Here is a 26,811-nt window from a genome sequence, read left to right on the forward strand (position 1 = left end):
GGAGCTGTCCAAAGTTCTGGATCTATTTGGGGCACAGATTTCAGCACCTTGGTCAGTTCCTTGAATGTTCAGACTAAAAGCCGGGTCAGATTCAATGTCCCAATGACATCAGAGCCATCAGTCTCCATTGTCCTCACATGCCCACCTTTGAAGCGGATATTGTGAGTTGTTTAAGCCATTGTTTCCTGTGACATCTGAACTGGAAAAATTAGTTTAGCTCACTAAGCAGGATATGAAACTAGGATCTGACCAAGATGTAATCAAACTATAAAGACAGTATATAATGGGGAATTGGTTTAAACAAATCATGGCAACAGCAACAAAGGAGGGTGTGAAAGGAGAAGCATGAGGAGAGACCACATAGACGTGTGGTTTGTTCCTGGACCCTTTTGAAGGAGAGAGAACTTCTTGCTGAAAGTAGGGGAAGAATGCAAACAATTCCAATAGTGGTAGTATGCTAAGTAAATTCTGCATCATAGTCAATATACTGTATATTACAGAACATAGATCCACAACAGGAATGACAGGGGCATTTCTCAGGCTCTGGGACAATAACTAGAGTGGGAGATGGAATTGTTGCAAAATTGCAGTCCTTTCTCTCACATTTGTTTTGCAGGAACTGTTGCTGAAGTATATTTCAGTTATACTTCGTTATATTGATATGTGAAATGCCATCCTACTATTAAAAAAATGAAATAATAAATAAATAAATAAATGCAAGATGCCTCTTATGCCAACTACTTTAAATCACACATAAAAAAGAACCTTTCTGTCTAATGGTGAGAAAGAGACATCCTAAAGCTTACTGGAAAGAAAGTCCACAAATTCCCTGAGTTGCTGTACTCTGGGCAATCAGAAGAGAAATGAATGAATGTCCTACACCTCAAGGTAGTGGCAAGAGTGCAGACTCCCTCACTAGAATTTTGTATCATATTGTGTTATTTATTGTATTTTTTATGCTTTGTATTTCTATGTTCACCGCCCAGAGAGCTATTGCTAGTCAGGCGGTATATAAATTTAATAAAAAAAACAAAAACAAATAAATAGAATAACAAAAGGATGGGCTGTAGCTGAATGGTAGGGCACAACATGCCTTGAGTGCAAAAGGCCTGAGGTTCACTCCCTGGAATATCCAGACAGGGATGGGAAAGACTTTTGTCTGAAACTCTCTACATTCTCTGCCAGTCAAATGTAGACAATGCTGAGCTGGACAAACCAATGGTTTGACAATGCAGATCCCATATGTGGATTTCACAGGGACTATAAAGAAGAATGAAAATTCTTGTCATGTAAAAAGCTAGTTGTACTTAGGTCTCATTGAAAACAATTGGTAGATTAGTCATGACTTAGTTCCCATACAATTTAAATTCAACTAACTTAGGCTGGATCCACTGCATACAGTTTAAATATAAATAAATAATGACCTTTACACATATATAAGGCTGGGAGCATAGAGAGACAAATACAGATGACTTGCCACAATATAAACAGCTGATCCAATCAGACAGTCCTTTTCCGATTACTTATCATATGGTTACTTTTAACATCAGTTCTAGGTGAAGCTTTAACAAAATATCCAATTACAGATCCCACTTTTTGTTTAAAATTGACATTGACATGGGAAACAGTCACGGATTAAATTTATGGGCATTTTGTTCCTTAGCATCTACAAGAGACAGAGAGGCACCTCTGCTGTACAAACAAATTTGCTGGCTGTCACTATTACAATGTGAGCATCCTTTGTGCATTCTGCAGTTTTCTCCCTCTCTTTTTTTCTTAAATTGCTCTAGGCAACACTGCTACATACACAGCTTGTGCCAGAAATCCAGGCCGTGTGTTGCTACCAAATAAATGTCGCCTTCTAAATGCTTAGAACAAGGGACAAGGCTCTAACAGACAGCTGAATCTGCCAGAGTATTGGTTGTTCCTATTTACCAGCACAATGCTGCCATTATTTGGGAAAGCAGCCCACTACATCCAACCCTTCCCCCTCCCACCCGCATCACCCGGTCCTTTGCAGACTGTGCTACAATGCAGGGTAAAGTCAGTACCAAATAGTGGGGCTTTCAGTAAGAACCTGACAATAGATCAATGATAGAACATTTGCCTTGCATGCAGAATGTCACAGCATCTCCAGGTAGGGCTGGGACTGTCCCCTGTCTGAAACGCTGGAGAGATAGATGGACCAATAGTCTGACTTGGTAGAAGGCAACTTCCTATGTTCTTAAGGACTTTGCTCAGAGGCACACTCCTTCAGCCCTTTCCAGAAATGTCTTCTGCATTAACCCTAATGACAATAGGACCAGCAAAAGAATACAGACCTGCTGACTATCTAACAATGAATGCAAAGCTACAGTTTTCAAAATTCTGTAGTGCTCTTGGGAATCCTAACTTAAAGACAGCTTTCATGCAGGCCTAACCTTGAAGATGTACTAATTGCTCAGCAATTTGTTTCTTCTCAGTGATCTAATTTGGATATATAAGCAATCTGCTGTCCAACATTTTCAATACATCCTGGTAAACTATGGTCATATTAATGTCAGGAAATGAAAAATAATACAGTTTATTCCTAACCATTATTTATGCAGCCTCATTAACACCATATGGTGTTTCATAGCAGGTTTTAAAATACTCCATGCTCTGAAGACTGAGTCACACAAAATCAGATTAGAATAGGTTGCAGGGAACAACCGAAGAAGAAAAATTATTGTCAGAAAAGATGAGGTTAAGAAAGGCCAAAGGCAAAAAGGGGTTGGTGGAGCAAAAGAAGGGAAATTCTCAATTCTGAGGGATTACTGCAACACAAAGAGACTTACAAGATCTCAGGATGAGGGGATGTGGAGGAATGATATAGTAAAGGTTAAGTTCATCAAGATGAGAGATGACCAATTTGCTGACAAGTGTTTTTGCGAAGAGACTGAGCTATGGAGGATTTAGGTAGTGATAAAGAGGAAGACGCTGCTCATATCCTTATCTGAAGTCAATGAGAGTGTTTCAATTGACTTCTCCAGGCATTGGGCTAGCTCCCAAGAATGATTACAGGTGAATGAACAGCAAGGCTGCCAAGAAGATAATAGAACTGTCCACAGAAATCAAAACCAAGGAAGGGTCTGAAATTCAGTTGACTGTGACTGGAAGAATTACTACAGCTCATGATCTAGAAGAGTATTCAGGAAATTTTAACAAATCTGGTTTGGCGAAAATGCACTAAACACAGAGCAATGTTTAAGTTACAGGAATTACCCATCTATATGCAGTGTTGATGATGAAGGAACAAAACAAGAAATGAATGAAGATGGGAAGAGTGCAAATCATAGGTAGAAGGAACGGCAAAATTTTGCAAACTAAATATGCACAAGTCAAGAGGTAAAAGGAATCTCTTCAGGTGGTGCAGACTGCCCTAGGCATTGGGATGGGGTGGACAGGAATATAAAAATGGAGCAATATGCTATTTTTTATGTTGTACTATTTTGTGTTGCAGGCTGCTATCCTATACATACTTACTTGGGAGTAAGTTCTATTGAACTCAGTAAGCCTGAGTAAACATGCATAGGCCGGATTGCACTGTTGGACACATCAAGATTCACAGACTGAAGAAAGAGATTATAAAATATTGACTTTTTTTTTGTTAAAGAGTATGATATTTTAAACCAGACTCACACACTCAAACACAGATGCTGTATACCATCAGCATGATTACCTAGGAAGCCAGTATCCTTATAATACAATCCTGCAACCTGTCTACTCCAAAGCAAGCCCTATGGAGTTCAATGTGAGTTATTTTCAAATAACTACAGGACTGCAGTTTTTTCTATAGACAACACTCAAAGGTGAAAGCGCAATATCATAAAACAAATTTGGGGGAAAAAGTTAAATTGTTTCCTATGAAGGTTTAATGTTTAGCTTCCACTGTGATATGTGGCTTTCAGAACAGAATTTTACTTTAGCTGCATTGAGCCACTGAGTTTGCCATTACTGTGTTTAAGTGTTTCTTTTCCAGCTGGCACGACACTTGAAGTTGTGCTTTTATTAATGTGCCCTGTCATGTTCTCTGTTTAGAGCAAATTAAAAAAAAAACCTAAAGGAGCCTGTGGGTTTGCATAATGGGTCTGCAACAATTCAACATTCCTTCTATGAAGTGATCCTCAGTAAGCAGCATGACCGTACAGTGCCTTCCAGGAGAGCGAAAGGCAATACAAAATTTGAACACCGACGAGAGCTGGTATGAACTAAATTATGGGGAAGCTATGCCCTTTTGAAGTTTTGCTAACCATAAAAAGGAAGTAGAAGGATACAATAAAATAATTATCCCTCAAATAGGACAGGGCAGGGAAGGGTTGGAAAAGATCACCTGTGCTAGTTTTCCTACCTGTACAACTCACATTCAGAGCAAGAAACAGAACTTGCCTTTTTCTTTATCTGTCATGAAACCAATGGGTATTGTATTGCTTGATGCCTCTGCCACTCTTGCTTTCCTCAACAGGGTTAGATCTCGATGTCAATCATGTATTTGTGTGCATGACTGCCTGAAGGAAAGCTAGTGTGTAACAAACTGCATACACATGGAACCAACTTCCATGATTTGTAGCTACCAACCAGCTAAGACAGAGATAGAGGTGGCTGCTGACTCCCCACACATATATAGCTGAATTTACACTATTCTTTCTCCAAGTGGTTCAGTATTCACACTATTCGTTCTCCAAGTGGTTCAGTATTCACAACACACCATCACATGAAGGAAAGGCAATTTGACTGCCTCATTATTCGTCTACATTCTCAAAAGATCACAGTATGTAAGAAAAAACTTTCAATCCTCACTTACCACACATAGTATGCCTAAGCAGGCCAAACTGCTGAATGTTTACTTTAGTAGACTGGGTTTCCCAATTCCACTCCTACTCCTAATTGTCCTCATCATGTTAGAGTGCAATTCTGCTACTGGGTTTCCACCCAGGGCTGGCCCTACCATTAGGCAGAGTGTGGCAGCTGCCTCAAGCAGCAGATGCTAAATGGCTTGGGGCAAACAGAGATGTGTGGGTTACGTGGCCTTCCGTGCACAAGTTAAGCTAGCCTGCTGTACTAAGGTATGGTGGAGGATGGTGTCCCATCATCAGTACTGAAGTAACATTCAACTGCCAGTCTTGTTGGCTTCTGTACATGGAGTTGGAGGGAGGCCACATCCTCAGGTGGCAAAATGCCTTGGGTCAGCTCTTCCACTCCACAAAGAAATGCAAGAAGCAAAAATTACCAGAGAGGTTTGGACACTCACCTTACATCCCTCGCAAGCGCTGACACCATAGTGATATCCAGAAGATTTGTCCTGACATACAAAACAGGGCTTGTAAACACGAGGAGGAGGAAGCGGAGAAGGCGGGCTGGGAACAAGTTCCTCAGAACTCGTGCTCTGAGTTTCAATCGCTACAAAGAGAAAGAGGGGGGGACATTTTTAGTCATTTAGCTACTGTCTTTGCCATAATCCACCACTAGCAGCAGAGACACGTTAGTGCCAGCAACTGATCCATGCAATGGATCTCACAATTCAATTATAACTATTTTTCTGAGAGTTGCCACACTTAAGATGCATAATAACACTACTAATGTGCCCACCCTGCCCTTCTAGGAAGCATTTGTGTGGAGAGCATAGTAAGTATCCTGAGTTGTCTGTGGGCTCAACTTTGCACACCTGGCTTTGGAGAATGTTGTGAAGATCAGCAAGTACTTCATTCAATTTATTTGCATCCTTCTTGTCCCTCCAAAAGGAGGCCAAAGGGGATAACAACATTATACAAAAATAAATACAATGATTTCAAAAGAAAAATAACATGAAAACAATTTTTTGATGAAAAATAAGGTAAAAAAAGCTACAAATAAAACGTTGACATCAATACTGAAAACACACTAATACAATTAACAATTCAAAACTCATAAGCAATATCCATAAATAAACGGATAATAAAATGCAATCCACATTTGAGTAAAAAATGTAACACACTTACACTCCACAGCCTTAAAAGAGAAATGTATACAACAAATTAAGAGCACAGAAAAATACAGACATTAAGGATACCTTCCTACCTTTCATATACTACAAAATATACTACAAAAAGAACATGTTTAGAGTCCTCCTACACATGATCTGCTTTGAAAAGATTTCTTGGACTAGACCGCTCCATACTGACTATGAGGAGAAATGTGACATGACAATACTTTCTTATTTTTTTTTCTGATGGGCTGACTTAATTGAAAACTAAATGTATGCTCTGTTTAATATTATTGTTACTCGAAAATAAATAAAACATACACACTTCTATTCCCCCTCCAGCAGCCAATAAACTAGAACACAGATGATGAACCTGCCACCCTCCAAATGTTGTTGGACTCAACACTGAGCAGTCTCTATTCACAGCTGGAGACAAAAAGTGTGAACTGTTGCTTTGATGGAAAAGTTAACTAAACAAGTAAGGGCTTTGAACAGCCACAGAAGCAAAGACGACTTTTTAGAAATATGGTACCTATCTGTAAATTTTGTGCCACAGGACAGAACTGGTCTTTGCTATCAACACATGCACAGCTTTGGATCAATGTCATTGTTTAACAATGCTTATTGTCATGTCCATTCTGTGGGGGAGGTTTTGTTCCCCTTGTTATTTGCTGTTATATGTCACTGTAAAATTCGGTTAAAATACATTAAGAAAATATATACACACACAGAGAGATCAGCGCCAGCAATGGTCAGGGATGATAGGTATACACAGCACATAGTTAAATTATGGAATTTGCTCACTCAAGAGGCACTGATGGCCCAGAACTTGGATGGCTTTAAAAGTGAATTACACAAACACATGGAGGATAAGGCTATCAATAGCTACTAGCTATGATGGCTATGTTCTGCCTCCACAATGGGAGACAGTATGCTTACAATCCCGTTCCGTGCCCGGTACTTGCCGGGCAAAGGGGCGAGTTTGCGACCACAGCTGAAGCCCAGGCCGCCTTCGGGTGGGCGTGTGTGCACGCGGCGCGCCGGCACACCATTGTGACACACAGGAAGGAGGCGGGGCGGCTGAAGGCCATTCAAGGCCACTCCACCAGCCCCCCACCCTCCTTTGAATTTGGCGGCAAGTGAGGGCTTGTGGCGGCAGCGCGGCGTGGCGCGGGGAGCCTTCCAGCGCGAGCGAGGCGCGGGAGGCCTTCCAGCAGCGGCGAGGCCTTCCAGCCACGGTGAGGCCTTTGGTGCGCTGGCCCTGTGGGGGCAGCGGCGGCAGCAAGGCGCGGGAGGCCTTCCAGCCGTGGCGAGGCACGGGAGGCCTTCCAGCCGCGGCGAGGCCTTTGATGGGCCGGCCTTGCGGCTGCGATGAGGCGCGTGAGGACTTCCAGCGGCGGCGAGGCGCGGGAGGACTTCCAGCCGCAGCGAGGCCTTTGATGGCCTTCCAGCCGCAGCAAGGCCTTTCATGCGCTGGTCTTGCGGCGGCGGCAGCAGCAGTAACAGGAGGCCTTGCGCGAGGCCTGGCTGAGGAGCCCTAGGGCAGCAGGGCCTTTCTGGGCCAGCAGTGGATGTGAGGCCCACGGCACAGGCGGGAGAAGCGACTCTGAGGCTTCGGGGGGAAGCCGGTGGCTCACTGAGGCTGGGCGGCGACAGCAGAAGCAGCCGCAATCCTGGCTAGCGGAAGCGGCGTGGGACCCCATTGGGCGGCCAGGCCTTTGCGTGCAGCGGCGGTGATCCCTCATCTTCTCAGGAGAGGCGCAGTAGAGGCGGCGGCGAGGCACGGCGGCGACCCGGGGAGTGGTGCAGCAGGCACTCAGGCCAGGACATTTAAATTTGTTTTTGTGAGCTCTTGCTGGGGGGGAGGCTAGCGCTAAGGGACGATCAAGCGGGTCTCAGGCCCCCACTCCCGACTTTAGCAGAATAGTAGAACAGGTAAAGCTGGGCTGGCGGTAACATAGGTAAAGCCTGGGCAGTAGCAGCCCAGGTAAAGCCTGGGTGGTAGCAGCTCAGCTAAAGCCGTAGGAGCGCAGGTACAGCTGGGTGGTGTGTGTGTGTTTGGTGCACTGAGTGGGGCAGCTACATGAAGTGGCATTTTATCCTACCTAAATGTCCCTTGTGTATGCCCAAGGATGCACCTCGTACCTGTTTGCAGATGCTCAACAGTGGAACAGAGCCAATGCACTTCATGCGCTGGTATTGCTATGATCACCATTTACAGGGATCTCGGACCCTGGAGAGGGAGGATTGTAGCTCAGTAACAGATCACCTGCTTTGCATGCAGAGGGTCCCCAGGTACAGCCCTCAGTGCCTCCAGTTAGGGCCAGGAGATACTTCTATTGGGGTCCCCTTCCCATTACAGAAAGTAAAATAGGAATAGACTCCTTTTCTTGATACTGAAGTGTATTTTTAGTTTAAACTAAATGTTACTTTTCAGTTACCAATTACCTAGAGAGGTAATGGGCTATCTGACATTGGGGGCATTCCAGGGGCAGCTGGACAGCCATCTGTGTGGATGCTTTTATTAAGGGATGTACTGAGAAGGCCATTCCACTTCCACACTGTTTTGCAAACCAGGAAAGTTCAGAGAAGGGGTTAGTCAATTAGGGAGAACTTGAGGAGATGAGAGGGGCAAAAAATTTGCCTGCACTCCCACACCCTCCTGCTGCCTGTGGCCGCCACTTGTTTTGCAGAATAACCTAGAAAGATGCTCTGTCATAACGTAGCGGCCATTTGGATTGGAGCAATGCAATGTAATTACAAAGAGCAGAGGCGTTTTGAGAAGGGTGGGTGGCAGCTGGAGACAAAGGAGGCTGCAGGAGCCAGTAGGGACCCCAGTCAGTGCTGCAACCTCACCTCCAAAACTACCTCAACTCCAAAATGCAAAGGGAACTCATCCCCCCCCTTTTTTTTCACTGTCAAGCTTCCCCCCCCCAAATATGTTCTTCAAAACCCAGGTAAAAATATATGAACCTTTCCATCAGTTAAGTCCCATAAACCTCTGTCCTAAGACCCATTTAATCTGTGATATTCTGAGTAAACATACATAGGATTCTGCTGTATGTGTGCAATCACATGCACCCTTCCTGGGGAAGAAGTAACAATACACTCAGGGGGATTTTCTCATAAGTAAGCATGCATAGAATTGGTCCAATTCATATTTCTCTGAGTAAATTATTTAAACATAATGGAATTCTTTTCAGTAATCACGTGCAGGCTGCACATTTACTTGCATCTTCTCTTTAGCTAGTTTACAAACTGGTCTGTAGATAAGGTGGCCACCTTTTTTACAGGCCTCTAGTCCTGCGCTTTTAAGAGTCATTTGATCTGCAGACATTAGAAGATGACATTGCTCAACTCCGTGCCATCTAATAACTGCTGAATACGAACCTGCTATTAAAGGCACAACAACAAGCCAGAAGGATATGGGGGACAGGGCCCCTCAAGGGAGTGGGAAGCAGCCCCCAGCAGAGGCTGCTCAAGAAAAGTGTCCCTTCCCAGCTACGCTCGAGGGCTATGGACCTTGCTTGCAGACTGCCCAGTTATGGGGAGACTCATTTTATGATGTGGTTTTTCATTATTATGCGGTTTTCCGGATCCTATGGACGCACTGGTCCAGAGGACAATTGATGAAGACATACAGTTGGGCAGGGTTATTGGCCCCTTCCCATCATCCCCTACCTCTGCTCTCTCAGTGCCCCCCCATATAGTGCCCAAAGTGGCAGTGGGCAAAGTCTACCTGATTCACCATCCGTCATACAAGTGGGGTCAGTCAGTGATGCCTTATGGGCAAGTGTGGCAGCTAATCTGCCTGCATTGCCGCCGGTTACACACGGTGGATTTTGAGCTGCTGAGTTTTGCCCTTTAAGTCAACTATGCAGCAGAGCATTACCTATGGGCTGCTGTATTCTTGCATGGAGCACTTCAGCCCCTTCTTGGAAGGGACAGTCAGGAGATGAGAGGGCTCAGAAGCAGTGGGGCACTACTTTAATGATTTACAGTTCACGGATAGGGCAGACTTTGGGTGCATGTTAGTACCTGATGGCACAGTTTATAGCGTAGCTATGAACTGGGGGGTTCCTTTGGCAGCTGGGGAAATGGAGGATCCTGCCCCAGTGTTCACCTTCCAGGGTATTAAGATTGACTTTTGGACCCAGGGCTGCAGGCTGCCCGGGAAAAGCTTGAACTGTTGCAGATCAAGATCCTGGAGTTTTCAGGGGCTGGGGAAGGTGTTTGTTTTCTGCCCTTCAGGTGTTGGGGACCTTCTACGGTGGGGTTTATGGTGCCATAACAGGGATTTCACAGCCTTACCACAAGTTCAAAGTTTTGGCTGCCTTATGCGCCAACCTGTGGTGTGGCCCCCTCCTTTCCCGCGGTGCGTCAATGGTGTTTCAGTTAGAGGAAGGACCGACTCCGCTAGTCCCATACCGCATACTGGGAGATGGGGGAGGGGAGTCAGAGATGGCCATATGCCTATCTGCTGCCCCAGCATGCTCACCAGCTATCAGAGGGCAGGAGGGGATTCCTGGGAGTTAGGGGCTGGCTGGGGCTATGCAAAGTGCGGCCTATTCCTTTGAATCACGTGCTGGAATTCATCACAGACGGTAGGAGTAAAGCTTGTCTGTGAGTGTGTCGCAAGGTAGGCTGGCAGGAGGCCTTTAGGACCATTCAGATGTCTTGGGATATGTCGTGTGCTGGCCAGCTGGCCCATGCACACCCCCATACCCCTTATCCTCATCCTCCATGTTCACCTGACCCGCCAGGGATTGTTGATCAGGGAGGTGCCCTGTGACCATCATGCTTCAAAGTTCAGCAGTTGCATGTAGCGGCCCTCACACTTAATTTTGGAGCCTTCTGGATGGGGGGAGGGAGTGTTTGGGGCCAGGTCAGACTTCCCTTCGAGCCATCCTGCGGTCCGAGGTTTGTTTCCAGGCAGACCAGGGGTACAAGAGTCACTCCACATTATTTTACCCTCCACATGGACTGGACACTTCCCCACGACGGCATCATAGTGTTTTTGGCCTGAAGCTACAGGCCTGGTTGCCTGATATTCAGGGGGAGGGATCTTCCCTCATAAAGTTTCGGTCTAGGGTCGCAGTGCCTGGGAGCAGACCCATGGGGGTTTGAGGGACATGCTCCCCCGGAATTGGGGTTGCCTACCCGGCAGTGGAATTGCCTACCTGGGACGGTCTATTTGGTTTTGGTATATGCAGGTACAGGCCGTTGGGAGGTGGAAGTAGGAGGCGCATGGAATACATTCACCCCGGGGGCGAGTCTGAAGGTCCGGGACCCAACTGTTCACAATTGTTTCTGTATTGGCAGGTTGCTGGACGGGGATGGAGCAGATGCGCAGCCTACTCTGCAGCCATGGCATGATCTCATAAGCTGGCCTTGGGGCTGCAAACGCATATTGGTTCACAGCTGGGCCTCTGATGGTGGGCCACAGTTTGGTGGCTGGGTCGACAGAGTATGCGCTGGAATGGTCTCCTACCCATGTTGTTCCAGCAGGGTTCAGAGCGGAAGGTTCTGCAGGTGGTGGTCATTCCCCTGGGTGGGAATTACCTTGGTTACTGAAGGGCAAGACATGTGAGGGCATGCAGTTGAGGCCACAATAGCCTCTGGTCGTCTGCTGTGGTCAGACAGGAAGGGCAAGGCCCTCAGTGGCAGGCATGTGAGGACATGCAGCTGAGGCCTCGGTAGCCTCGGGTCGTCTGCTGTGGTCAGACATGGAGGGCAAGGCCCTCAGTGGCAGGCATGTGAGGACATGCAGTTGAGGCCTCGGTAGCCTTGGGTCGTCTGCTGTGGTCAGACATGGAGGGCAAGGCCCTCAGTGGCAGGCATGCGTGGACATGCAGTTCGTGGGGCAACAATGGCATCTTCCTGATGGACCTGCAGAGGGGTCTGCACGAGATTCTTATCGGGTGTGGGGTAAAGGGAGACTAAGCAGAGGCTTGCCCCCCTTTTGTGGCAAAGAAGTGCGGGAAAAGGTTTAAAGGGAAAGGGCAGCTAGGTGACACCTTTAGGCACCTTTGGGGGCGATTGGCGGTCTGGGGGCCTGCAGCTCAGGGCTATATGGCCCGGGGGGCAGAACACGGGCCGCCTTTGGGGCCAACGTGCCTCATCTGCTCGGAGTTTCAGGGCTCCGGGGGGCGGTGATGCGGGTTGGACCCCCTACACATCTTCAGGGTGTGGCCTGAGCTGGGGTCTGGCACAGGGCAGCCCCGGGCTCAGGCAAGGTTTAGTCGCCCTATGGCTGCAAGCAGGCTTTGCCTGGATCATCAGAATGCTCCCGCACTTGATTTCCCCTCTGCAGGTTCATTATTCTAATTGATTCCGTTTAACAAAGTGGCCCATGATTTAACCCATTGAATGGTGTTTGTGTTTTATTTCGGCAATAGGCCACAAATACCAGTTGCTGAAAGCCGCAAGAGAGTGTTTTTGCACCCAGGTCCTGCTTGAGGGCTTCCCAGAAGCATCTGGTTGGCCACTGTGAAAACAGAATGCTGGACTAGCTGGGCCACTAGCTTGATGCAGCAGGGTCTTTTTTTGTTCTCACGAGTTGTAGTCCAGCAACATCTGGAGGGCCACAGGTTCCCCAACCTTGAAGCAGACTATGAAAACCTTCTGTTCAATCAGACAAAGCTACCCTAGGCTAGAACCAGCAGAAGCCAAGAGAAGAGCTGGGCACAACAGAGAAATACAGTAATAGCAAAAGATACAAAGTGCCGCCATATCCCATAACCTCCTTATGTCAACCCTGCCCATTCATCACAAGGTTAAGACAGATAAAGGGAAGGTACTACTTGTCTCATGCCAAATGGACAAACAACAAAGAATTTACAGAGATGCAGTTGATTGTACTATGGTAAAAAAAACCCTACTATACTATGTGTAGGGAGGTCTTAATATGGGAAGCATTCAGTCATGTGATTCTGCACACACTTATAGTATTATACTGTCTTCTAAGACAGGGATAGCCATTATGGTGCCTTCCATACGTTGTAGACTACAACTTCCATAAGCCCCAGCTAACATGGCCAACAGAAAGTGATCATGGGAGTTGTAGTCCAATGCATACAGAAGGCAGTGCATTGGCTATCCCTGGTCTAGGAAGAAGCCACTGTCTTTTCCTGTCTACCATGTAAGTACAGACTGAGCCTTTAGTTACTCCTGCTTCGGGAACACTGAAATATCTCTTCACAATTATGTAAAGTGTTTTTCAGAATGCATGTATACATCTAATCCTTCCTCCCAAAGGTCACCTTATAATGGCAGCAGTAAGATTCCCTGTCTCTATCTCTGTTTTTTTTCCTAGCAACAAGTTAAGTTTTGTTTTAATGTATTTTAAGATCTGTTTTTATGATGTTTTAAAGTGTTTTAGTGCTTTGTTTGCCGCCCTGGGCTCCTGCTGGGAGGAATGGTGGGATACAAATTGAACAAACAAACGAATGAATGAATGAATAAGTAAGTAAGTAAGCTTTTGGTCCTGTGACACAGGCAGCAATATTATAATGGTATCACAAAAGTACACACATATTTAGGATTTTGGTGCCTGAAATCTATAATTATTTCAGTTCCCCATGGATATGTAATATATGTTTTCACTTTCCTGTTTCTTAGGGCATTTTGACACTAAAAGGTACTTCTGAGCCTCTCTGGAACTATTTTGCCAAGTGAGAGTGATGTAAATGTGGAAGACAAAACTGAACACACCTTCTAGCTACTACATATCTTATATTTGCATTATAAACTGATTTAAGCACAAATAGCCATATAGCACAAGTGTTAAAAAAAACCCAACCTTAAGCTAAGATATCTAGGTTTGTCTGACAATTCAGAGAAATCACAAGGCCTTTGATGTAGTAAAAGAGAGCGAGCAAAATTTCCACATTTGATTCAAATGGTGGCCTCATGGGATGTTCTTCTACAGAAAAACAAATACTGATACAGATTCACAGCATATGAGATTTGCCATATTTCTTAAATTCTGCCTTTTCATTGACCCCATGTTTCATCAACAGCTGCTGTTCATCAGAATTATGATTTGAAACCCAGAATGTCAGGGAGTTCTTGATTTTTCCTCACAGAATTAGAAAAGTTACCCTTTACCTGGTGAAGTTATGATCAAAGTCAGATGAGATGCACTTCCTCTGAATAGGGACTACAGACCAGATTTGATGCAAAGACATCTAGGGACAATTCAAATAACCGTTTGGCACATGGCTAGCAGTTCTTTCTTTTTTTCCTACATTACACCATTCTTGTGGCAAATGGGTCATGAATGCTTTCATTACGAGCACCAGTGGTGACTTATGAACTCACATTTGGAGGGTTTGAGGTAGTGTGAAAAATAGTGGATATTTCCTCTGAGGAACAATTCACATTGGCACAAGCATAGGGAAAGCTGGGCAGAAAAAGAAAGGTATCTGGAAAAGAAAAGAATCCAAAGGGCTGCACAGAGAGCTTCCATGCATGCAAGAGAGCTTTTGAGACCTTCCTTTGACCAAAGCTTTTCACCTTAGTTTGACAAACAAGTGTGTAAACCCATGGGAAATTGTGTAATGTTTTTTAATGCATCGCAAAGAACTGCCATCAGACCAAAGCAACTAGGGAATGTCACACTGTGTGTGCGATAGCACTTCCACACTCCTAAGGCCCTCTTTGGATCCTGGCCTATATATATGTGTACCTAAAACTCAAAAACTATTGTTGAAAGTTGGTCTAGAATTTCCCAAATAAATAAAAATACTTAATTTCTGGCTTGTATATTTGAACATGCAAAACACATCATGAAATAAAATACAGGGAAGAGCAGTCATGGCCCAACTTTCCTTAGTATTTTCACCAGAGATGAAAGTCTAGCATGGCTGTATCTTTGATCAGATTAATATCTATCAGTGGGAGAATACGCCCTTTGGAGGCACAGAGAACTCTTCACCAGACAGTTGTCAATAGAACATATATGCCAACTAGCCAGTTCAAAGCAAGCAAGTACGGGGTTTAGCTTCGCAAATACTGTTTCTAATGAAAGAAAGGCAGAAGTACTATTTTCTCAACAGTAATTTTTGTTACTATTTAGGATAGTCATAGAGTGCTCTGGCAATTGATTGGTGCACGATCTTGAGGCTTAAATCAATAATCTATTAGTTCTTTTAAATTAAAATTAGATTCATCAAATGCCCTTGAGAGAGGCCTCAAACATTCTGCTTTCTTTATTTCAGGTATGCTTGTTTGCCATTCCCAATCTGTCTAGGAGAGGACAGAATTTTTGTTCTAAAATTCAAGTCATTCAGCTCTTTCAGTCTACAATGGTGGTTTTAGGCTTCTCATAGCCGTAGTTGTTGGGACATATGGACATTAAAAACAACAACTGTGCTCTCCCTTTTTGTGATTTCAGAGCAAACAATAAGGTCAATATCTTCCACTGAGAGGAGTCAGACGGCTGACTGTACATGAAACAAAATTCAGGCTGATGTTAATCGATCCATTGGAATTTTGGTTACTGAAGGTACCCAACTAAGTTCACAGATGCCCAAATCACAGTCAGCTACATGCTGGAAAGGCTCCATAGAGCTCTCTGGCAAAACAGCCTTCAGGTTGATAACCCTGAGAAAATATACACCTAAAAGCTCTAAGAACAGTAATCTAGAGATTGGTTTACAGAGAAAAGAATGAAATGCTACCAAATTCTATCCACTGCAGTGAAGTAATTATACAACTAGAAACTTTCAGTTGCCAATAGAAATCCACATCACTTATTTCCAGAGTTATGGAACCAGAAGTGCTGGAAATATTTCTAGCTCTGCAATGGATTTCTGATGAATGGACTCACATACACTGTTTTGCAGCCTGGCATCACAGAAAGGGCTGCAGTGATGAAGTTTAGATAAGTGTTTTAATAATTATAAGTTAGTTATTAAGAATCAGATAATAGTTAAGTCAATATGATACATACTTTATTTTTCTCAATTTTTATGTTGAAGTGATAAAATCTTTCATGTGTGGATTGTATCTGAATATTGATTTTATGTAAAAGATATGTAAAATCTCAAAATTTAATAAAAAGCATATAAAGAAAAAAAAGAAAGAGCTGCAGTAACATGTGTGTGTTGCTCAGTGAAGTAACCCAGCTCTCTCCGGGGAGTCAGTATAGGAGCAGATACTGAATACGAGCACGCTCTTGCCAATCTATGCTTGAATATTTATTTATGTTGACATAGAGTGTTGGGGTGGGCGGCAGGATGGGACTTTGGACAGCCAAATAAGCACATAGGGGCAGGATGTGGCAAGAAATTATCTCTTTAAATTTGCATTTTAATTCTCAAAGGAAGTGGTGAGTGATGCTACACTTTGCTGGTGGACCGCTATCTCCTGCTTCCCCACTCTGTGACATTCAACAGCAGGATCTCGCACCCTCACTAGAAGGTGTCACAAAGTGGTGGCAAAGACACTAGGGCTGCTCCTTCAGCATGGTGCAGGCACAGATGCTGAACAGATAGGAACACCCAGTACATTAGTGGTTCATGTTGGGTGACCCTATCCACTCAGCAGTTGTGGTGTCTTTGTTGTGCTGCTGTGGTGTCTCTGCAACTCTGCATCAAGTGATGCCCTCTAGCACGAATGCTAGATCTCCCTTCCCCCATTCAGTAATGCTCAGTGATGGCAAATTACTGCATAAATGCCATTGCTCAAAAGTGAAGAGAAGATGTGCTGAGCACAGGGCTGTCCCTAACATATTAAAACAAAACATCTTTTAAAAAGTTTCCTAAAAAAAGGCTTTCGAAACATCTTCTAAGATTAAAAACATTTTTTAAAAGGTTTAAAACATATTAAAAAGCAATTCCAACATTATTATTGTTGTTGTTTTTAATAATAATAGTAATAGTAATAATAATAACAAATAGTCTCAGCTCCCCAGAGACTAATAGAATCCACAGGATTCCTGAATGTCTTGGGGGAGTTCCCAGTAGATAGCGCACGTGACCCTGCTGAAGCCCTTGTCACGCTGTGTAAGAGTGAGGCACATCGGGCTCTTGACACGATTACCCCTGAGCGCCCTCTCCGGCACTGTGGAGCCTGGTTTGCACCCTAGTGCACCGGTGAACTAAGGACAATGAAACAGGCTGGATGATGGCTACAGCACAAGTGGCGAAACAAGTGCTTTGAGGCTGATTGGGCATGAGTAAAACATCATAACCATGCCTACTGTACGGCGCCGAGGGTGGTGAAAAAGGCCCATTTTTCTGCCACCATCGCATTCTCAAGTAGCTGTCCAGTGGAGCTTTTCCATATTGTCAGGGGTCTGTTGACATCAACTCCAGGAAATGGAGTTTTAGACCGTTTCGGGGCCCACTGTTAATTGTTTGCAAGGCACTTTGAGGGTCAAGTTGCTTGCCTCCATAGCAATCTTGATGCCTTATCCACATCTTCTGTAGTCCCCAGGGAGGTATCCAGTGCAACGTCTGCTGCAACATCTTGGGTACAGTTTCAGTTGATGCGGCCTGATGATATGGACAAGGTGCTTGCAACGATGCGGCCAGCAACATGTCTTCTCAACTCTTGCCCTTCTTGGCTTATTAAAGCGTGCCAAAGGGGTTTGACTGAGTGGATCCAGGGTGTGGTCAATGCATCATTGTGGGAGTGGTTCCAGTCACCCTGAAAGAAGCGGTGATCCAACTGCTCCTGGAAAAGCCCAGCCTGGACCCACTGGTTTGTGACAACTACCGACTGGTCGCAAATATGCCCTTCTTAGGGAAGGTGATTGAGAGGATTGTGGCACAACAATTGCAAGTACTCTTGGATGAAACCGATTATCTTGACCCAATCCACCCTGGGTTCAGGCCTGGTTATGGGACTGAATCAGCCTTGGTCGCCCTGATGGATGACCTTTATCGGGAGAAGGATGGGGGAGTGCAACCTGTTATTCTTACTTGATCTCTCGGCAGCTTTTGATACCACTGACTATGGTATCCTTCTGGGCTGACTTGATGAGTTGGGTATTGGAGGCACTGTTTTATAGTGGTTCCAATCCTACCTTCGGGGTCATGCTGCAGGATACCATCTTGTCCCCCATGCTGTTTAACATCTATATGACGCCCTTGGGAGCAGTCATCAGAAGATTTGGGGGAAGGTGTCAGCAGTATGCTGATGATACTTAGCTCTATTTCTCTCTAACATCTGAATCAGGAGAGGCCATGCAAGCCCTGGACCACTGCCTGGACTCAGTGGTGGGCTGGATGAGGGCCAATGAACTGAGTCTGAATCCTAGCAAGATGGAGATGCTGTGGGTTGGTGGTTCCTGAGTTTGGATAATTGGTCAGTTGCCTGTTTTGGATGGGGTCCGTCTGGAGGTGCTCTTGGATCCATCTCTGTTGCTAGAGGCCCAGATGACCTCAGTGGCTTGGAGTGCCTTTTACCAGCTTCGGCTGGTAAGACAGGTGCAGCCGTTTCTGGAAAGGGATAGCCTGACCACTGTTATCCATGCATTGGTAACCTCCAGGCTGGATTACTATAATGTGCTCTATGTGGCGCTACCCTTGAGGTTGGTCTGGAAGCTGCAGCTGGTGCAAAATGTGGTGGTGAGATTGCTCACTGGGGCAGGTTATGGCCAACATGTCACCCCGCTGCTGAAAGAATCGCACTGGCTACCTATTAGCAGGTGAGGGCCTCCTGCAGATACCATCTTATCAGGAGGTCCGTTCTCAACAACATAGGAAATGTACCTTTAGTGTACTGGCACCCACCTTTGGAATTCCTTCCCCTTAAATATTAGACAGGCGCCATCTCTGTTTTTTTCCCGGTGTCTACTGAAGACACTCCTCTTTCAACAAGCCTTTTAAGTAGAGACCTTATCTCAGTCTGCGTCTGTGTTGGAATTGCTTTTTAATATTTTTTGTAAACCTTTAGATGGTTTTTAAAGCTTGTTAAAAATGTTTTTTAAAATGTTTTGTTTTAATATGCTTTTAATGGTTGTTTTGTTTTAATATATTTTAAAGTCTGTTTTTATGATGTGTTAAAGTGCGTTTAGTGCTTTTGTTTGCCGCCCTGGGCTCCTACTGGGAGAAAGGGTGGGATATAAATAAATAAGTGAATAAATAAATAAAAATTATATTATTATTATTATTATTTCTAAACCTCTTAATTACCATTATGACAGCTTGTATAGCACAGTGGGGAGTCTGACTGGGAGGCCAGAGTCTGTGAGTTCAAATCCCTGTCTCCTGGGTGTAAAGGGCCAGCTAAAGATCACCCCCACAGGGAGTGGCTCAGGGGTTACATGCCCTGCCACCTGTGCAGCCGTGGGCAAGCTGCATAGTCCCAAGGAGCCCAGTTGCCCCCCAGCTGGCAGTTGTGGACAAGGAAGGGGCTGGCTTGTGCAGCTGTGGCAAGCTGAGCAGGCCTTAGCCAGCTGGGGAGGACTAGCTTCAGAAGAAGGCAATGGTAAACCTCCTCTAAATACCTCTTACCATGAAAACCCTATGAATACAACCAAAAAAAGGATTCATAGGGTTGCCATAAGTCGGAATCAACTTGAAGGCATATAACAACAACAACTAATTACCATCATCTTTAACTGGTGTCTTGCCTGGGAATCCAACCACTCCCATGTGCAATACTGGAGGACCAGGTTGTTGGTTTTTCTCTGGCATGTAACTCTTTAGGCCCTTCTGACATGCTACCACTTCCAATTCCAGTTCACTGTCTGTAAAATGGAAACAATGACCTACCTAACTTAACAACATCGCTCTACAGGAAAAAGAAATAAAGACGGCTAAAACGTTTGGCACAGTAAAAGTATTTGATCATTATCTAAACTAATGACCATATTTGTTCAAATGAATCCAATTCCTAACACACTATAAAACCATGCCCCTACTTGCAGGATAAGAGGCTTAAGAAAAAAAAGAAAGGTGCTTTGTATAGAGATAAAGTGATGACGGGTCTGAGCAATGGGGGAGGGAATAAGGAGTCAGTTCGGGGGGGGGCACACACACAACCAAAGCAAGGTTTCCAATCGACACTGAGCTAAAGAAATCATACCATTTTAGAAATAGGTTTTTCAAAAAGAGCAAATGAAACTTACGTTAATGCCATTACTCTACAACCTTGTCTCACCAAGAGGCACCTGAGAGTTACTTAAGCGTACTTTAAACTATAGTTTAAGTCACAAGTATTCACATTTGATTATTTTTATAAAGTTTGGCTACAGCCACAGATAAGATCTTAAAGTCAGTGAAGTGTGCTTTACAAGAGCTGATTTACTGTTAGTGAAACAATTTCAACAGATAGGAGGATTTTAATGTTGTGGCTGATTAAAAACAGGACAAGTATTTATGAAATCTCTCATTTTTTACAACAAATGTAGATTATTAAATGCTGGATTTTAATGCACTCTCTTCAGAGAGTTGAGCCTTAAAAGAATAAGAAGTTGTAAAGCAAATGGCATTTCCTGGATAGCCCCAAGGGAAGCTGGAACACTGAGTTCCGAGTCCCTGGTGGGATGGAGCAATTTGAGCTAATTAGGAAGAATGGCAAAGTGATGCATTCGGTCAAAACATTCTGTTAACCCTCATTTTTATTGGCACCAAAAAAGAGTCAGTCTGGATCTGTGAGTGCACACGCGCAAATTCACTCCAGAAGTGCAAAACACACAGCTCACATACATTAGACAGAAAGTCAAAGGAAACACCAAAGTTCAACCAGCGTACAAGTAATTAGAACCAGATTCTTTGCCGCTTGTATGTATGCTTCATTGTAGAAGTTATTTATAAGTTTCCAAACAGAACCCCCCTCTCCATATCATTTAATTTTCATGTCTAGTCTGGAGTAAAAAAAATCTGCTTTTAATAATCTTCCAGGAAAAGAAAATAAGAAATATCTATGCCCTGGAAAAGAAGCATTTGCTTATTTCATTGCACATGTTATTTTATTTTTTCATGCGCTGTTCAAAACTATAACTTAAATGCTGGCTCCAAAGCAACATATGATTTCCCTGTTCTGTAATTTCAAAAAGAAAACCAAAATATTTTGCATAATTTTGCAAATACTACGTTGCTGGTCCGGACCGACTGTGATGTTGGTAATGCAGACAAATAAGGGGTGTGAATGGAAGCGAAACAAAACATTGTCACAGTGGATTGCCAGCCTTGACTTAGTAACCTGGCCACGACCCTGGACTGAGTGTGTGTTTGACCCGGTCATATAAGGCTCTGGCTGAGTCCGGTTGCTGGGTTATAAGGACTCCCTGCTATTCTTGCCACCCATTTACAACAGGACCAGGTTACAGATAACAGTGAGAACAAAACAAAAGGATTTATTTCTATTTTGAAACATTTTTTCTGAATTTAAAAAATGGTAAGAATGAATTCTAGGGTCCAAACCTCTGTCTTAGACACTAGCATCTTAGTATAAGTATTCTATATATGCAAACATATACCAACTATACAAGGCTAATACAAGATATTATGCAATACAACATGACTTAAGATATCCACCCAGAAAGCCAGGGGTGAAGAACCTTTGATCTGCCAGAGGTTGTTGGACTCCAACTCCCATCAGCCCCAGCCTGCATGGCCAATGGTCAGAGATGATGTGAGCTGTACCCGGCAACATCTGAAGGGACACAGGTTCCCCATCCCTGGTTTAGATTATGCTGAGGCACAACACTTGGATGAGAGTAAATTGTCAATGAAAGAACTGTTAGTTTTTTCACTTTCTTAATTTGTATTTGCTCCTTGCTTTATACTGACCTCCCACCCCAATTTAAAATTTTGAGAGTTCATGCATTGCTAAGCAACAGAGTACCTGTGATGGCAAGTAGGCTATGGCTGGGGAATAAAACACAGTGACTTTATTATCTGACATTACTCTGTTGTAATAGGTTCATGCTTTTTCAGCTATTACATTCATCTTTGTATTTAAAACTTATCATTTCGTAAAAGATATTTTAATTTTTGGTCATAATTTTCTGAGTATTGATTTTATTTAATCTGCAGTTTGACTCCTTCAGACAGCTTGGTTTTTTTTTAAAAAGATCAGAATCAGCTAATTGCTCTATAGTCTATACTATAGTTATATAATGGGCCAAAAGCCAAAAAGGAAAATAATCCTTCATCTGGCTTCTAATGTGGCAAGTTACACTGCAGTAGTAAAGGAAGTCCTGCCAAATTAAATACTTGCATTGATTTTTCTTTCGTTAAGCTCATACAATTTTCTTCTCCATTTTATTGTATGGGATGTTAATACAATCCTTGAGACAACTGCTATATAGCACATAGTCATGTAGCACCTTAAAGATGATCATCTTTAGATTGTTGTGGCATAAGATTTTGTGCATTTGACAAAGTGGCCTTGAAAACATAAGCCACAATCCTATGCACACTTAACTAAGACTAAGTACCAATGAACTTAGTGGGACTTACTTTTGAGTAAGATTGTGCTATAAAACTATTAGCCTTTAAAGTGTCACAAGACTCTACATAGTTTTTGCTGCAACAGATTAAATTGCTATCCTTCTGGAATTAGCTATATAGTATGCAGCGTTTCTACAATATGCTTCCAAATGATGTGCTTGTCAAGAGTCAAGACTACTAAACATAAGCATATCATTAAATACTTAACAATAGGCCCCAGGAATTGGGTTTGTTTCAGCATAACATTTTTTCCACATTTTTTTCATGGTACACTAGAATGCTCACGCATTTGGGAAAAGGGACTTTTTATTTTAAAAAATGCTGCATCTACTGATCCTGGTACACCAGGAGTCACCAACCTTTTTAGGAACATAGACACCACTTACACCACAACCATGCATGCCATGCAGCCACACAAACATACATATAACACCCTCACTCTTTGCCCACCCCTGTACCAGCAATGGGCTTGGAAAAAAATGTTGTCGCATTTTTCAAGCCTAATGAAAGTGCATGTATGAGAATGAACTTCCTGGAGAGTGCAGATGGGGAGGGAAGGGTTAACACCTCCTTCCCCCCCAACTGCAGTCTCCAGGGCGATCACTCCGTGTGCACACAGAACCCTGCAGCCATTAAACTTGAAAAAAAGCCGTACAGTGGAGCCAATTGGGTTAACCAGAGCTTGGAAAAGTTACTTTTTTGAACTACAACTCCCATCAGCCCCAGCCAGCATGGCCACTGGATTGGGCTGATGGGAGTTGTAGTTCAAAAAAGTAACTTTTCCAAGCTCTGGGGTTAACCCTTCCTTCCCCTCCTGTGACTTCCCCAGCTGAAAATGCCCCCCTCTACAATTAGGATTCAAAGAAGTCTTCTGTTGGCAGCAGTGAGATACAGTTTCAGTGAGTACTCCTCAGGAGGTTGAATCTGGTCACTCTAGTTGTTGATGCATAGTTTATAGGTTGGGGATGAGGAAACATTTAAATCAGTCCAAGAATTTTCTCCTCTTTTAACGAGAGAAAAGTTTTAAAAGGGCCCGGACTTCTAGACTGAACTTCTATAATTTGCAGCTTGTTCTGTTTCCAAGACTGCTAAAGTGCACTTGCAGTGTATGGCACTTTTAAATGAAAGCTTCTTTCCTGAAATGTGCTTCAACGTGTCTTCTAATTGACATCTTCCACCTTTGAAAATAGAATGTTAGTATTGTTCTCTCCATTCCCTATGTCGTCCTGCAAAGCTCAGAAAGCTGTAAGAATATGAGTAAGATCCCCTTCCCTAATGCCTTTCATCTAGAAATTGCTACTTTCCAATTGCAGTACTGTAACATTAGCTACTGGAATCATGTATCAGCAGCTGCCGCTAGAGTTAATGTGAATATTGACCCTGGCCCTGTGACAGGAGTATATCTTTTTGTAATGCTGACCTATATCATCCTCTTTGAGTCAGAAAATAAATACGAGTGCCTTATCAGCATGCTGATAGGTTGAAGATGTGTGTCTGCTTCCTGTAATAAATGTGGATGCAACTCATTGAAACCCTGCAATTTGTTTACCCTTCCACATTTACCAGGCTGATGCATTTTTGAGCAATGCATTTCAGCTGGCTTGCTGGTTTTAAGTATCTTCTCTGAAAAAAAATCCAAGGAGATCTGCAAGTAAGATTGCACAGAATATCCACCCGTTCTGATATTTGCTTCCGAAGTAGGACTCAGCTTGCCACATTAATGATCCTGTCATTTCAGTGCTGCTTTGTACCCCTTTACCTCCTGCTGCTGCTTCCCAGCATCACTTTCTTAATTCTCTTTGCCCTTTTTTAAACTGCATGATGGTACCATTTGATTATCAATTACAGAAATAAGGGCCCCTTGCTCTCCAAATTTGCAGAAGTCACAGTTACACACACCTTCACTCTGAGTCAGGTCTAGGGATGGGCAATAATTTCAATTCAGTTCGCATTTCAAACCGAATATATTAAATTCACTTTTTTGAAAAAATGTGATAACCAAAACACAGCCGTCCTACAAAATTTGCACTGATCCAAATTCTGTGATGCAGTTCACCAACCAATTTTTACAAAAATGCATATGTAAGCGGAAATTGTACAGAAAAATGAATATATGAATGAATATACAGTAACATACACAAATGCATTATACAATGAGAGATTGCTTGCAAAAATGTGTACATTAGTCAAAAGTGCCTACAAAAATATGTTTCTTAGGAGAAATTAGCACTAAAACGCTGGAGAATTCTCAGGAGAATTTTTTTAAAAAAAAATGCAAATTGCTGCAGAAATGTGAAAAACTGAACGGAAAAATGAGAAACTTGAAACTGACAGATCTTTCCAGACCTAGTCAGGTGCCTCGTGCCCTGCAAATCCCTCTTCAGAGCTGCCCTCTTTCCAGTTAAGCCACACAGCCCAGCTTTTTCCACAGGCCATGAGTTGTAATAGCTGGGAAGCCAAAGTTCTATAAGGAAACATGAGCAAACAGGCACAAACATACAAGCAGCACAGAGTTTAGGGTTGCTAGCATGTTAGAATAGCCTGATCAGAATTTTGGCTGGTTTGCAATGCAAGAACAGAATATTAGAGAAAGTTCCAGCTCACCAAGTTTTGATGTTAATGAGCACATGTACACAACATATGCATGGGGGGTGGGGGTGTTGACTATATTTACTAGATAGTTGACATGCTTATTCTGTGAAATGTTGGGGCAATGAAATCAAAGGCCAGCACAATTTATGGCTTGCTCCATATAAGCATGGAAGTGGTTGGCTCTGTTTTAGAGACAAAACTGCATTTATGCATGTGTTGGCTTCCCAGATGGTTCCATTGCAGGCAACTGAGGAAGCTCAGAATAAAACTAAACCCCTCTCTCTCACAGCTGAGTAAGTTCCTAACATCTCATGCTTAGGTCATCTCTCAGGTAATGGAAAATCTGTGGGCCACTGTCATTGTAGGAAGAGTGAGAGTGAGCCACAAGATGCCAGACTCATAGCACAGTTCAAAACAAATCAGGGTACCCAGAGAGAGAGAGAGAGAGAGAGAACGCGAATATGAAGGCCATTACAATGACATTTTGTGGAATGTGTTTAAATGGTTTCTAATGCCAATTGTTATGTGTATCTCAGTTAGGTATCTTGAAAAATGAAATTCTTGTTCTGACTTCACAAGTGGATGCTAGATTCTAACACTGGAAGGACATTTGATGCAAATGCTTCATGAGGGAAACTGAAATAGTGTTGAAAAGAGGAAGACTTGAGAGTACGAAGTTATTTCTGATGCTGGAAGTGAAAAATAAGGTTTTTTTTAAAGCTGTTTTATTCCCTTCCCCTTCCATGAGGGAGGCATTGCCCTCTAATAGTTCATTCATGAAGAGGGGGTTGGTCTCACCAGTTTTCTCCTCCTTATTTGGGCTACAGAAGTTGCCTTGGTGCTTCACTCCCTGTACCCCACCAGATGTTGCTGGACTACAACTCCAATAATTTCTGACCATTGGCCATATTGGCTGGGCCTGATAAGAGATGGAGTCCTGTGACACCTAGAGAGCTGCAGGTTCCCCATACCTGCTCTAAAGGAAATGGACAAGCATACCAGTTCTGACTGACTAGCTTCAATTATAACTAGCCACTTGCTTTGTTTATATTTTCTCTCTGGGTTTCCGCTGTACTCAATACTGATGGGAGACATACAAGTATAAACCCTAAATTGCAAGAGAAATGGACTTTCAACTATCAATTGTACATTTAAATCCCACTCTCAAGTGAGTTCTTCTTTATATGTTTTGCAGGTTTGTTTATCTTTTTATTCTCAGAAGCTCTGGGTGTGAATGAATGCCCTTCATAAGAAATACCGCACATTTGAGGCAAACAAAACTTGACAAGATGCTCTAAAGAGCAATATAAAGAGATTATATTCTTCTTTTAAACAAGCCTTGTGCATAAATTTTTACTAGTTTTGATTGGTAGTGCATCTACCATAAATGTGTTTTGAATTCTTTCAGAGGAACTTTTCCTATAAGATTATTTATCACAGTTCACATCCTACCTTAGAGCCAGATAAAATATGGGAGGTTTATTTATTTATTTATTTATTTATTGTGCTTTTATACCGCCCTTTAGCAATAAGCTCTCAGGGCGGTGTACAACAATAAAAACAGGTTAAAATACAAGTGAGTATAAATAAAATGCACTATAAAACATATGTGAAAACAAGATTGCAACAACAAAAAAATTAAAATTAACATTTGAAATTTAAAATTTAAATTTAAAAAGCCTGGGCAAAGAGGTAGGTCTTTACCTGGCGCCGAAAAGATAACAAAAAGGCGCCTTTAATCCATTATATATTTGTCCAATATCATGCAGACAGACTAAAACATCAATGTCCTAATCACGTGTAGTAAAACTGACCTGTCAAGTGATA

The 26,811-nt window shown here is 43.2% G+C and overlaps 1 protein-coding gene across 7 annotated transcripts in view; it reads right to left on the reverse strand.

Annotated features, from left to right (window-relative positions):
- The window catches only part of RARB (retinoic acid receptor beta), a 527,110-nt gene that overhangs the window by 111,567 nt on the left and 388,732 nt on the right, over positions 1-26,811 (reverse strand). For all 7 annotated transcript variants that reach the window (XM_061587702.1, XM_061587698.1, XM_061587700.1 and 4 more), the window contains one exon: positions 5,270-5,418. In XM_061587702.1, the coding sequence (XP_061443686.1) occupies positions 5,270-5,418 (149 nt within the window). The remainder of the gene's footprint in view (positions 1-5,269; positions 5,419-26,811) is intronic.

The sequence above is a fragment of the Rhineura floridana genome, chromosome 10, assembly GCF_030035675.1.
Source record: "Rhineura floridana isolate rRhiFlo1 chromosome 10, rRhiFlo1.hap2, whole genome shotgun sequence".
Taxonomy (NCBI): Eukaryota; Metazoa; Chordata; class Lepidosauria; order Squamata; family Rhineuridae; genus Rhineura; species Rhineura floridana.